The sequence below is a fragment of the Poecilia formosa genome, unplaced genomic scaffold, assembly GCF_000485575.1.
Source record: "Poecilia formosa unplaced genomic scaffold, Poecilia_formosa-5.1.2 Scaffold525, whole genome shotgun sequence".
In the NCBI taxonomy this organism is placed as follows: domain Eukaryota; kingdom Metazoa; phylum Chordata; class Actinopteri; order Cyprinodontiformes; family Poeciliidae; genus Poecilia; species Poecilia formosa.
In genome coordinates, this window is record NW_006800464.1 from 247,384 (window position 1) to 261,923 (window position 14,540).

Genomic DNA, 14,540 nt, shown 5'->3' on the forward strand with positions numbered 1-14,540 from the left:
AGTGTCACCTTAAGAGGTGAGATATTAAATCTTTTTTAAATGTTGAGTTTTTGAGCTTGTCTGTGGGCGGGGCAAGACCTCAAAATTTCCCTTCTCTCCAAAAAATGTCAAACACTAAATTTCTCACACAAACTTCCAGATTGATCTGTTTTTCATGTCCAACGACAATATTTGGTCATGTCCGGCTTCACCCAAGCCCTGTTTAACGCTGCTTGCAGCTTTAATGAATACTTTGTTTCAGTGTTTTAGCTTTCAGCTGCTTAATTTATGCGTCTCTTCAAAAGGGGAGCACTCTGCGGTATTGAATTAATGACTGACGCTGTGATAAACAGTTGGTGTCCAGATGCCTCTTTAAACAAGATGCTTGTTTCCTGCTTGACCTCTAAACTTAAAGTCATGACTGGTAGAAACAGTCATGGCTTCTCTTGCTGCTTTGTTCCGTTTATGTTTTCAGCATCTTGACCTGGCTGGTTGGATTTCCTAAAACCTTCATACACTGAAATCGGTTGTTATTTTTTAACTCGTGTGAACTAATATGTCTCTTGCAAAGACTCAAATTTTCCGCTGCATCATTTTTATGTCAAATCACAGTTTAATCAATGGAGGGTTGTATTTTTGCCTTTGTGTTCAGGCAATAAACACGATAAAGTGTTTGAAATTGTTCAGCCTGCTGGTTTCTAAAACACCTTTACAAAATTCCACAAATTCTCACCATCCATCATCTGTACGCTTGTGTTTTTGTTGTTGGGCGGCTTCGGCGTGGTGAGATTTATTAACGTCCGAACATTTTTTGGCCTTCCAGAAGTAACTTGGATTGTTTTTAGGGTGAGAGGCAAAATCCTGCAAATGTTTTTTTTTTTTTTTTTTGCAAGAGCGCCGAGCTGCAGACCGCATGGAAACACTGCTTACATCATGTTGTCTCTGAAAACAAAATGGAGTTGCAGTTGTACCTCTTTCCTCCATGTTGACATGCTCGCTCAGCATAAGTTAAGAAATATAAAAACCTTAAAATCGAAGTCTTACCGAGCTGCTTCTGTGGATTTTAGAGCGGGTGGGGATTTCTGTTTTCTATTATGTATGTTTTCATTTATGAAAACAGATCAAACTGCTTTTGAGTTTTGGGAGAAATTAGGTCTGTAGAATATTGAAAATATAACAAAAACATGCTTTTGAGATTCTACATAAAACAAAGAGTGAACAGTTGCAAACTTCTTGGACAAGTTTTCTCACTATTTGTCAATCAGTGACGCATCAGTGATTTGTTTTCTTGGATACTGGCAACAAAAATTGATCACTTGGAGACTCTTTTTTTGAAGATCAACTTGATAATTTTAACACCTCAGATAATCGCATTTATGATTTTAATAACCGATGAAACAATTTGACCCTTCCAGATTGTTCCAGAATGGTGAGAAACGGTCCACTTAAAGTCATAAAATAACACAGCAGAAGTTGAAGCTCACTGCCATCTCTGGATGTCTGTATTTACTGTTTTCTCTATTTCGAAGCCTGACATTTGATGTCATGGAAGGTAAAAGTTCTTGAACTATACGGTCCGGTCTAGACTGAGCCGTTCGCAGCTTCAGGTTATTCCTGGATCCTTTTATTACCTGTCCTGTGGAGAGACGGCCCATCTCTCCACCGCCTCCCTCGGCCTCAGCAGGAGTTCAGTCACACTACACTGATATTGTTAAAGAGAGTCTGAATAGGTTGGTTAAAGGGACATTTGAACACTCATTTCCTCACTCATTTTCCTCCCTGTGGCTGTACAGTCACTGAAGGAAGAGAGAATGGAAATCTCCATCATGCATTTCCAGATCTTCTCCTCCACCAAATGACCTTTTCTTTCTTTTCTCAGATCAGAGCTGACTTGAGCCGGATATTCCTTTGTTTTTCTTTGTCTCTTGTACGCTGCCTAAAGACAAGGCTGTTAGTTATCTCCATCCTGTTTCGACTAAGCAAAATGGCTGCCTGTTTGTCTGTTTGATGCGTGCATTATTCCCCTGATTCCTGCTCCACCGCTGCCAACACTTTGGAGCATCTGTGCTTGCCGGCAGGAGTGTTCATGTTGCCATGTTCCCTTTTTTTCTTTTGCATGTTTTCTGTATCTATTTGTGTGCATGTGTGTGTGCGTGCGCGCGCACGTGTGTGTGTGTGTGTGTGTGTTTGCGTGGGTGTGCATCTCCTCGATGAGAGCGAGATGAAAGACTCCTGTGAGTCACGAGCTGCTGTCTGCCTCCTAAATGGCCCTGGATAGTCACTCAGCGTGCTGAAGAACAGCTCTGCTTAGCGTTTACTAACTCACAAACTAAATGGCAACCACTACTGAAAGGAGGGATGGATGGCAGCAGCAGCACATCTTACACATTACATATCCACAAATAGACATATACAGTTGTTGAAAAGCAAGAAATTGAAGCTGCGATGGATAAAAGTAGTGATGTGGCAAAGGAGCAACAACCTCACAGATCTTATAGAAAGCAAATCTTCTTGCTCATATTTAGTCATAGAGTACACATATTCCAGTTTGTCGCGCATAATTGTGTTGTGAAGGAATTTGAAAAAGTTACAGATCTGAGAAGGAAGTGTTGGTTATCTGTCACAAAAAGATTGACACGCAGGGCAAAGTAAATGGCTTATTCCAAACCGCAAATACATGTAGTATGGTTTTCTTTAAGCAGCTTCAATCTTCCTGCTCCAGATATTTGGAGTGAATAACCAATAGTTGTCCTGTTGGCAAGTTCTCCATCCTGAGCAGCACATCACTACGGTTCCTTTACAGTACCTCTTGGAAACTTCTTTGATTGCTAATTTTTCCCCCAAAGATGGATGACAAACTGAACTACGACGAGTGAGATTTTCAAAGCTCTGGATATTGTTTTCTGATCCAACTTCTCCACAGCTTTTTCCTTGCCCTGGTCTGAGGCCTTCATCAAACAGATGCATTTGTAATCAAACTAAATCCCAAAACTGTCATGGGGTGTGGTTGGTGGTGGTGAGAATGAACGCCAACGACCCAGGTAGTGATGAAGATGATGATGAGTTTAATAAAGAGACCTTAAACACAGTCCAACACAGGCGGCACGGCAGAGAGTTAGCACACAGCTAACTACCGGTAGCAACTGAAAGACAGAGGACTGAAAACGAGAGCTGAACCAACACAGGACTTTACAGTTCGACTGTGGTGGCAAGCAGACAAATGACATGCGACAAGAGACCAAGACAACAGGTGGGACTAAATACACAGGGAGGGTAATCAGGGAATGAGACACAGCTGGGAAGCAATCAACGGAGACTCAGGACAGAAACTGACCACAGAAAAACCTTAAAATAAATACAGAAACACAGATCATGACAAAAACTGGGGCTCCTTTTACTTAAAGGGGACCTGTTATGCAAAATTAACATTTTGCACATTTTTGTACTTTCATTTCTCAACGGCTTCTAAAACCAGTCAAAGCATAAAAAAAATAATAAAAATAAAAAAATCACCCAGAGGTTTTTTGGCAATAAGTTTGTGTGTTTTGGCGGGAAATAAGCCGTTTCAAAAGCCTCCTGATTGTTGAGTCTCATTTGAAGGGCACTGCGGCGTTAAAAATGTTGGAATTTCTAAAGGCAGACGGTGGAAGTGGATTTTATTAAGGAGCACCACATTCAAGGAAAGATGCATGCCATGCGAAAAACAAAACAATCCTAATAAATCCTCCTAAAATACAGTAAAGCCTAAAGTTTGAGTGCTATCTAGATCAAGGCAAAGCACCAAACCACAAACTGGATATTTATGTAAAACTGTTCTGTTGCCACAAAGCTGGAAGAACAAAAATCCTCTTGTTGACATATTACCGACTCACATGCATCCAGTCAATGATAGTTAAAACCGATGTAGGAGTGCTAAGAGAAGAGACATTGAACACAGGATCACAAACAAGTAAAAATCAGACGCAAGTAGTCGAGTCTACAAACAGCTCACGGCAGCTTGTTATTTCTAATCATACACATTTAATAAAGTAGAAGAGCGAAGATGACGGGGGTCCGCCCTGTTGTTAAATTACTGAAAATATTAAAGCTGTTCCTCTCCAGGCACTTAGACGGACTAATGACCTGTCCGTAGGCGGCGCTCTGCCTCTCATCCTGATGGGTGCCTGATTTGCTACCTCCGGCCCCAGATATCAAAGGAATCTCGCATTTCTTGCAAAATCTTTTTAACGGGATCAAACAACCTGCCTGCAAATTCTGATGTTCTCCTTTTCATCTGCATCTCTGAGAGGAGCAGGAGGCATCATCTGTTAACAGCCCAACATTATTCTCCATCTATGCTCCATCTTTCACTTTACGCCTCTTTTGTCCTTGCTAATTTGCCTCCCGTTTCCTGCTGCCAGCTACCTCGGCGTCAACCTTTATTGGTTATTTCACTTTCATCAGAGACTGTGGGTAGCAATAACAAAACCTATTGTTGGCGTAGAAATGAGTGAGCTGAATCTTAAGTTGAGCAGCTGCCTCCCTCTGTGTTATCTCTCTTTCCTACTCACACACACACACACAGACACACACGCATGCACACACATGTCTGATTTGGTTTAATTACATTCACATTAGTCATGTTCATGTTTTGCTTTGCCACTGACGTTGGTTGAGCTGCATCACTGAAACAGAAGGAGTTAAGAGATTTACGTACCAGAAAAGCAGCTACTACATGAATAAAGTATTAAAAGGAGGCAACACAACACGAATTTAAACATTTGTAACTTTTAGCAATGTTCTAAACTTCACAGTTCTGCCATAAAGGCACCAACTCGTGCAACACCCCAACAGATGCGACATGAAGCAGAATACTGATTCTGATGTTAATCTTCTCTGCTTTCCCTCTGGTTAACAGGGTCCCATAGAGAACGATGCTGTGATTCATGTGTCGCTGGTAGCCGAGAGCCAGAGGTAATATTCTGTGTGTGTGCATGTGTGTGTGTGCGCGCCTACATAGGTTCTATGTGCGCATCTTAATGTGTTCCAGGTCATAGAGGCGGGTTATTTTTCGCTTCTCTCTCCCGCTCGGCTCTGTAATTGCGCTGAGCTCAGTCTGACCTCCGCTATCACACCATCATCTGTCACTCTTTTCATTGTGGGCTCGTGCGAACATGTGTGAATGTGTGTGCGGATGTTTGGATATGTGTGTGGGTGTGGGCTTTAAACGGGGTTAAATGACTGTGAAGCTTGTCAACCTGTAGCTTCTGCCACGTCCCTGTAAGGACTCCCTCATCACGATCATCATCATTTCCTTCTTTTCGCTGCAGACCCATTTTACAGTCTGCTGCACAGAAGCTTTGTGATTGACGCAGATTTACAGTTTGTTTCAAATTGTACTTTTTCCTTCCATTTTTTTTTTTTTTTTACATGTGGATTTTTTATTTTTTATTTTTTTATTTTATTTTAGCTGCCCGTAAAACAGCTAATAGAGAAAGTTAGAAGTAATATAATGAATTAAGCTGCAGCTTAATTTTGGTTTTTGTACCAGCTCTATCTGTAAAGCCATTTGTTTCCCGCCTGGAAAATTTCCCAAAGTTTTTGATGTTTTGATGGAGTTTATCTTAGTTTGCAAGGAATGCCTTATAGTCACGTTTAAAGCAGTGAGGCGTTGTTAACATTAGGTTCCGACAAGAACAGCCTGTGTGCTCTGTAGCGGTCTGAACACTGCCCACACTCAGATAAAAACACTCAGTCCCTCACAGCAGTCACCAGGCTCTCACCTTTGAGGTGGAAAATCTTTTCTTTTTTTTTTTAAGGTACCAAAAGTTTGTTCCCCAAAAACCCCAGTTTTCCAGTTTTGTTCACATCCAAGCACAGCACTGCTGAATGATGCAGAGATGAGCTTCGTTTTCAACTTAATGTGTAAAATTCTTCATCATTAGGTTGAAAGTTCTCTGAAAATATTACCACCACTCAATAATACATTTGTCCAAAACGATCACCTTTTGAACACATGAAGAATTTTTTGTTTTTTACTAGCAGGTCACCGGGGATTCGCGGATCGGTGTGAAACACATATCTCGTTGCCTCTGAATTGCATGTCATACTTTACAACTTTTTTAACAACACATCTTGGCGAGACATCGGTGATTAGTTCCCTGAGGTATCGGAAAAATAATTGATGCATTTAATATTTTATGAGATCCTCAAGCTGGCTTAAGATTGAACGAAATCAAAAATGTGAGAATAATATGAAACAGACATGTTTATGTTGAATTTTACACACTTTAAATGTAAGATTGAAGAGTGTTAATGTGTTAAATTCTCTGTCTCTGTAGACTCCAGGTGTTTTTGAACACATATGGGATTCAGACCCAGACTCCTCAGCAAGTGGAGCCCATCCAGATCTGGCCTCAGAAGGAACTGGTCAAGGTGAGTTTTGTTCAAACTTTACGCTGCCACCAAGTTTCACACAAAACCATCAACATTTGCTCAAATCTCAACAGTCCTTTCCTTCAGTCACATGTTCCATCTTTGGAAAGTTAATATTCTAAAGTGTTTATTCTTTGAACTATGCTTATTTTTCCCGGCGGCATGGGCGGGCATTGCCTGCTCAAAGAGTCAGCCGTGCCCCCCCCCCTGGACTGGAAGCTGCTTTTTTGTTGTTGCTGTTTTAACCTCAGAGCGGCCAACTTTCTATTACTTCTGTCTCGATTTGATACAACTGGGGCTCCTGCACTTTCTACATCTGTGTCCTCTGTCTCCTGCATTTTTTTAAGCCGTTCCAACAGTTTAATCCGTTGCTAAAACATGCTTTATTATTGCTAGTCTTGCTTACATTTAAAGAAATCGACTTCAGAGATTGGAAATATTAGATTGTTGGATTTCTGCAACATAAGAGCTAATGTTTATGCAAATTAGAGAATAATTACTCAACATTTTATACATGTCACTCTTACGTCCTTTTTTATTTGGTATTAATAGTTATGGTTATTTTATTTGAAAGATTACATAAAAGTTTGTTTATGTATTTTTATTAAAGTTAAAAGCTCATTTACTCTGCCCCCTACCAATAACCCAATGCCCCCCACCCCGCCAGACTGCTACACTTGATAATTTGGCTCCATGCATATTTCACTGCATGTAAATTACATTTATGTAGCAGAATATACAGAAAAAGCCATAAAACTTTATGACTTACATTTAAACTGCTTTCTGCTCAGCTTCCCCCTACACTAACATTTGTTTGGGTACAACTAGAAAACTTATTGATTGATTGGGACCGACCTGGTAGAAGCTCAACTGATAGTCTCATCTAAGTAATGCAATGATTTAGTGATCATGATTTTAATTACTGATTATATGGAAACAGACTTCAATTCTTTATTAGCAGCATTAGTTTTTATAGACAAACTTTTGTCCTTGTACTCAATTTGAAATGGAAAATTCTCACTCTGCTCTTTTCCCTCCAAACCACCAAAAGTGAGTGGAAAGAAAAGGTTAATATTTGAATAGCATTTGTGTGTCATTCCGGCAGCACACAAATCCTGGCAGGATTTATCCACCAGTATCCCAATAGATCCAGGTTCAGTCATTCCATGTGCTTGTCAAACCATCAGCTTGTCCTTTTTAAGTTTTTCCTCTTGATTGTCCCATCACTCAGTGCAGAGCTGCAGCGATGCAGAGTGAGTTATTGTCCCAGCAGTGATTCCCCGTGTTGATTGATCAGCATAATGGTAAAGTCGCTACTGTGCCAAAGTGACAATCCATAAACCAGAGCAGTTTACGGAATTACTCTCCAAAGGTAATTTCTCACAGTTCTGTTGGAGATGAAGGATTTATCTCCTGCTGAAGTCTAGAGGGATCTTAGTTTTCTTGCAACAGCTTTTTAAGCAAAGCGTTCAGAATGGTGATCAGATGGGTGCTTCTGAAGTATTTTTTTCAAATAGTGAAGCTGTAAGACTTCCTCAGATTAACTCCAAGTAACTTCAAAAATCTCATGTTTTTAATTTTGCCATAAAGTATTTCTTCACATCGAGGATTTCATTTCTTCTGAATCTAACCATGTATTTCCTCATACAATATTTCCAGATACTTTTGATGATCAGGTTCATGTTTAACTTTAATGAAAACTGATGACCTAAAAAAAGGAGTAATACTGAACGATTGTCAAATACCCAATTTGTACTTTCCTCTGTGTCTTGACCTTGTGTGAGATGTATTCATAGCTTACAATGAATCCTCCAATGGCAACAGAGTCAGCAAAATGTATGTTGACTGCACCTTTCACATAGCATAAAAATAAAATATGATTGATTTAAATGATTAAATGAGAGAATTAAATACAAATGTATGATAATATTTAAAGACATCTAAAGGAAAAGTATATTTGAATGCAAATTTCTTAAGCTGTGTTTTAGCTGAGTCCCAAACTCTCAAGACAGTGAAGAAACAAAGGAAGTTGTTTACTGTCGAGGAGCAACAGCCTGGAAAGAGCTGTTATATGGAGTCTTATAGAGTTTTATATCTGGTTCTTGGAAATATGTGAAGTTTTTGGTTTGCAGGAGTTAGATTTGGATTTTAACAAGTCAGTTATAAAGGAATAATTACAAAAATAATAAAGGAAGGAGCTGAACGCTAGTAAAGGAAAAACTTCTGTTTGTTCCAGTTAAAAGTCTTACAGCAGAGTTTTGTAACCACGTGAAAAGTTCAGTACCCCAGATGAGACAAAATGAAAGTATGAATAGCAATCGACATTTTGTGTTTTCACACCAACCTTCTTAGTTTGCCAAGTATTTCACTAATGATAAAAACATATATTGGATAATATATTCATTTTTTGTTAACTATTACATATATCTCTTGTTTAACATCTGATGAAGATACAGAAACTGAACAAAAATATAAATGCAAACGTTCTGCTTTTGCTCCCAGTTTTCACAGATTTGTTAACAATATTTGAGAGAAATTATTTTGTGTATATAGAAAATGTTTTACATTTGAGTTTAGCTAAAAAAAAAAAAGAAAAATGGGAGCAAAAACAGTGTGTGGGGTAGATACTGAACAAGAGAGGCACCAGGACTGAACCTTGGGGTACACCGTATGTGACTTCTGTAACAGAAAGGTCTCTGTAGTCATCAAGATTTTACTGGAGAATCTAATTAAAGCTGTTGCTGTTGAATGAGCAAGATTGTGCAGATGCATTCAGTGACAACTTCAGTCTATTACAGAATGCTGTTTTCATCCTTTCCATCTTGCTTCTTTAATGTTTTACAGATTATACAAGTTGTTCTGACACACCCGTTACACCAAGCACTGCTTCTGCAGCAGGTTTTCCTTTACATACCTGCCTTTGCCTGTAGACCCTGTCCCTCATCTGCATGTCTGCTGTTGGAAGTCTACCGTCTCAATGTCATCTGTCTCTCCTCTGTCATATCCGTCACTCAAAGACTCGTCTCCTCCTCTGCTGACATTCCTCATCTGCCAATCTGTTGTGTGACGCCTTCCCTCATCGTCATGTTTTAAAAACAACCATCTTCTCCCGTCGTGCCATCTCTCCAGGTTCTGGTTTCTTTTAGAAGATCTTTCTGCCTTCTGTGTCTTCCCCTGTGTGGCCGTCCTACTCGCTACTCCAACCCCATTATTGCCCCTAGGCTTACATCCTGCCCCACCTCCATTATGCCTATTAAATCAGAGACCTTCTTCCATTGTCTATCATCTCCCTTTGAACTGTCATACCTGCTACTTTTTCTTCCTCTCCCCCTCTTCCTGTTTCTGCTGTGTGGCACTCAGCCTCACAGATGGAATATGGAATTGGGAGTCGGAGCGGGCACCGTGCTGAATATTTAATCCGATGCCCAGACAGTCGTTTCTTCCTTGACAGAATCTGTTTATCTCGGCGGCACCGTCATCTTGGTCGCTATAGGCTCTGTGATTTTTGTAAGTTCTGGGATTTTGGTCCATATCAAGATTGTGAATGTTTTCCAGCAAAATGTACTGATAAAACCACTCATTAACAAATTTAAAATATTAATAATTAGTTTCCTCTGCATTCAGTGAGCACTTCTTAAAATTAAACATTGAACATTTATAACACTTTATTTAAAGGATGTGCATAAGACTGACATGACACTGTCATAAACCTGACATAACACCCATCATGAACATGAAGAAGTCTTAGATATTTATGACTGTTGTCATTAAGTGTCATTCGGTAAATAATGAAACTTTAAATTCAAAGCTGACATTGTTTAAAATGTCTTTGTTTTGACAACTTGATATTAACCAAGAGTCGTCGTCTGTCGTAAATAGGTCATAACAAGCATTAATGATCAAACTTTTAAAAATTATGTTCTTTGTGTATTATTACATTACACCGTCAATTGTAGTTGGTCTTAACTGTGACAGTCATGTGACTGTAATTGCATCATTACCATTTTCCCTTACACACTGGACACAAGGTGATGTAGGGTGGCCGTCTTGAAGTGGTCGACCGCTAGAGCGGTAGAGAACGGCTGGCCGAACTTAGCGTTCATAAATCAGATCAACCTAGAGCTAGGCGCCGCTCACTCCGTGGAGCGCGAATATCCAACTTGAAAACAACTTCGCTGCAGTAGTTTAAACTGCACAAACAGAGCACTAACCAAGTAGTCCACTCCTGTTTGTTTTGGAGCAAGATGGGAGGATGGTGAACTCTGGGTGACCTAAAAAATAATTTTTAATATCTCAGAAACCAAAGCTGCTCAAACGAAGCACTAACCACTCAGACTATTTGCTGGATTTTTTTGAGGTGGGTGGGGTGTCTGCTTCACTCAGCTAAAATGACCTGCATTGTGAAATAACCTGCTTTCTCAGTGATTGGTTATGTGTTTATTGATCTCTAGTCTTGTAAAAGTCAGTGCAAAAATATGACTGACAAAAATTTTGTGTGATTTGGATGGCTATGTCTGGCTATTTGGCAGCAAATGATGTTTTAACTGTCAGATGAAAAGATATGGATTGTGTTTTATTTACTGTAATAAAAGCTCAATTCTGAGCATTTGTTTCTAAGGGCCTCTGTGAGCCAATACACTGCTGTCATCAGACACCAGGTGTTTAGGGCCCATGGGTGTAGTTTTGTCCACTAAGCACGCTGCTGGTGGCAGCACAGGGACCTTGATTACTGCTGCATTTCATAACTCAAACACCGAGCTAATATCCGCTGCTGCTTTCTGTCATGGGGGACGATATTTCAGCTCATGAGTGGCAGAATCACAAAACGCCTCGGCAGGACGGAGAGATATTGGGCTCATGCTTCCATTGCGACGTGGAATGAAATTCTGGAGCATGACATTTCAAATCAAGTATGGTATTTTCATTTTCAAAGTGGCACAGATGCAATCACAGGGATCCGTATGGAAAGGTGTGCCGCGCAATGTTTTCTCTGTGAACGGAAAGGTCAGCGAGAGGATGCCGTGAAGGCTGTGCACACTGATCAGGTCTTTGTGTTTCTGCAGGCGTACCGTTTTCTAGCCGTCAATAAGAAGCTGGGTTTGAGTGGGCGTCCGGATAGGCCAGTGGGCTGCATCGGGACGTGCAAGGTATTTGAGTATGTGCTCATTCACCCACACACACACACACACACACACATACACACACACACACACCACACATCAGGATATGAATGCATATGAACATCTATTTGTAGTTGTGCTGCCTGGGTCAAGAGGGATGACTGATGCACACAGCACATATTGATCTGAATCCATTAGTGTGAGCGTGACGCACACACACAGCATTCTGTTGCTGAATTTAGTTTTCTCTTTCTCTAACACACAGACAGCACCAGTGACTGTTGTTCAGATTCGGTTGATAATCTACACTTAATTATGCCAGCTGCTGCTGTCGTACTCTGACGTTCTGAAATATTCAAGCCCGTTGATCTGAACGACAGACAAACACAACGTAGTGGAACAAAAAGCAATTATGAAAGAAGTTTGATTTCTCAAAGTTCAGTAGAGATGCTTCCATTGATTATTGAGAAGAGTATGAATCATTTCTGACAAGCTGTTTGAAAAAAATATATATTTATAAATCAAAATGGAAGATGTCTTTTACCAAAAGAAACAATTGACTGAAAAATCAGATTAAAATCCAAACATGCCAGTGGTGGATTTAAGAATAATTTTGGGCATAAATCTAATTGAGAATTTGTGGTATTACTTGAAATTAGGAATGCACCAACATGAAAATGTGGGTGTTAATATTGGTGTAATGGCCAATTACTGATGTTTAATGATATTACATAACATATTCATTTTATTACCTTTTTAATAACTTGGAAAAAAAACACACCTCACTTCACTGCTTCTTTTCTTTCCCACAATCCCTCACTGCATCACCATCACTGCCTCATGACCCGTCAAATACCACAGGACCGATCCACTTCCTTCCAGAAACAAATGGATGGAAGGAACTATTAATTATTAGCATCAACCCAGTTTTATTTATAGGACCAATAGCAGTATGTAAAAAAACAAAACAAAAAAAAAACCGACTAAAATCGGCTGATACTGATGTCAGAAATATTCAGATATTCTCAATCCAAACTGAGTTTTATTTAAATTGAACCTTCAGTCTGGAAGTTCAAAGTTGGTAGAGCAACTCAAGATGCTTCTGCTATATATTGACTCAGAAGGGTCTGAAATTAAATACATATCACACTTTTCAGAATTTTATATATAAAATGTTTAAAACAAATACGTCATTTCCTCCCACTCCACACTCACTGCTTTGTTAGTGCATCACAGTAAAGTCTGGAGTCCGCTTTGCAACGAGACAAATTTGGGTCTGAATACTTTTCAAGCCACTCCAACAGCAATGCACCTGCTGCTTTTTCTCACGCAGCACTTAAAAAAAATGCTAGAATTAATAACTTGTTCTCCCCCACTTTCACTCCTAATGAGCAAATATCTGAGTTTGTGCTGAATGAAGGTCACAGAACCTGATAAAGTTGTACCTTTGGAACACTGCAACAAAGCCACTGGCAAACAAATGAATCATGACTCCAAACACATTAAGACAATATTATAATGGAACATTTATTGGAAAGATGGCAACATGCCAGAGGACATCATCATCATCATCATCATCATCATCATCATCATCACCACCATCAGTTTTCTACCAGCTCTCTGTGTGTACTATGAGCTGATGGTGTGACTTATCAGAAGCGGTCTTGTGACTTCTACACCAAGGACTGATGGCTCGTTTTATGTCCTGCGCAGAATAATACATTTCTAACTGCTTATGGGCCATCCATCTTCAGATATCACAGCAAGTGTGTGTGTGTGTGTGTGTGTGTGTGTGTGTGTGCCTGTCTGTCTCTTAGATTTATCGCATACTGGGCAAGACGGTGGTGTGCTACCCAATAGTGTTTGATCTAAGTGACTTCTACTTGTCTCAAGATGTTATGCTGCTAATTGACGACATTAAGGTGAGTCAATGTCACATTTCATTGATTTGGAAAAGCTTATGTGATTTAAATACATTCACCTTGTCTGGTTTGAGGAGACATTAAAGAATAGAACTAAAAAGGAAGAAAGACAAGACAATATGCAACCCTTTAATGCACATGCGTCAAACTCAATGTTTGGCTCGCCGCAGCTATTTATGTGGCCCGCTAAACTTTAGAGGGCCATAGAGGTGAATCTTTGAAGTAATAGTTTTGTGCTTAAATATTTTTTTTTATCAGTCAAATCAAATCAGTTTTCATTTATATAGATCCAAAATACATCACTGTGAAAAAAGATGTTAAAAATTAGATTTTAAGATCTACTAATCAAACACAGAGAAAACTATTATGATTTAGTAGTTTAACGGGTTCGTTCTGCCTCAACCGGACCTTTGATGACGTTCATGATCTGGATGCGAACTGAAAAAAAAAACAGGCCTAATCCAAAAAAGGCAAAAAAAAAGGAACAGATATGTGCTGTTTCAGGCAGTGAAGAGGACAGCCTGGTCTAGACGGGTCAGAAACCTGGGACACGATCAGGTCACAGACTATCAAAACATCCTGCTGATCCAGAGCCAGCAGTTCAATCAGGAATGCAGTAAATCATTATCTCTGGCAAATTTATGGTGCCAGAACATTCAGTCAATCAGCAGGACTCCAGTGGAGTAATCATGTAAACATTACTGAAATACGCTCTTGTCCAGGAGTGTTGTAGATTAGAGAACATTTTTTTTCTTAAAATCCGTTCACTCCTTAGTGCTAGATATTTAAAAATGTCCTCATTTCCTGTTTCAGTGAAGAAAGCAGGTGTTTATACAGCTTTGTTTTCCAAATATTTAATAATTTTTTTTTTCCCATTGTAACGCGAATCCGGCAATAAGCTGTGTTTTCAGGAACGCTCCAGACATCCTACTGTGATCTCTCCACATCAAAACTGTGTTTGTGTTTAACGCTGAGCTGCCTGAGGAGCTCCGCAACTTAAACCCAGCTTCACAGCAGAGGAGGCTGAACTTTCCAAATGCCACTGACTCAGTTGTTCCACAAAAAAATAAAGGAAATTGAATGTTTTACAGCTGCAGCACGTGGG

The 14,540-nt window shown here is 39.7% G+C and overlaps 1 protein-coding gene across 3 annotated transcripts in view; it reads left to right on the top strand.

The window, feature by feature from the left end:
* phkb (phosphorylase kinase, beta) overlaps positions 1-14,540 on the top strand; it is a 113,168-nt gene that overhangs the window by 82,306 nt on the left and 16,322 nt on the right. For all 3 annotated transcript variants that reach the window (XM_007540222.2, XM_007540221.2, XM_007540223.2), the window contains 4 exons: positions 4,877-4,932; positions 6,300-6,393; positions 11,457-11,540; positions 13,331-13,435. In XM_007540222.2, coding sequence (XP_007540284.1) covers positions 4,877-4,932; positions 6,300-6,393; positions 11,457-11,540; positions 13,331-13,435 — 339 coding nt within the window. The remainder of the gene's footprint in view (positions 1-4,876; positions 4,933-6,299; positions 6,394-11,456; positions 11,541-13,330; positions 13,436-14,540) is intronic.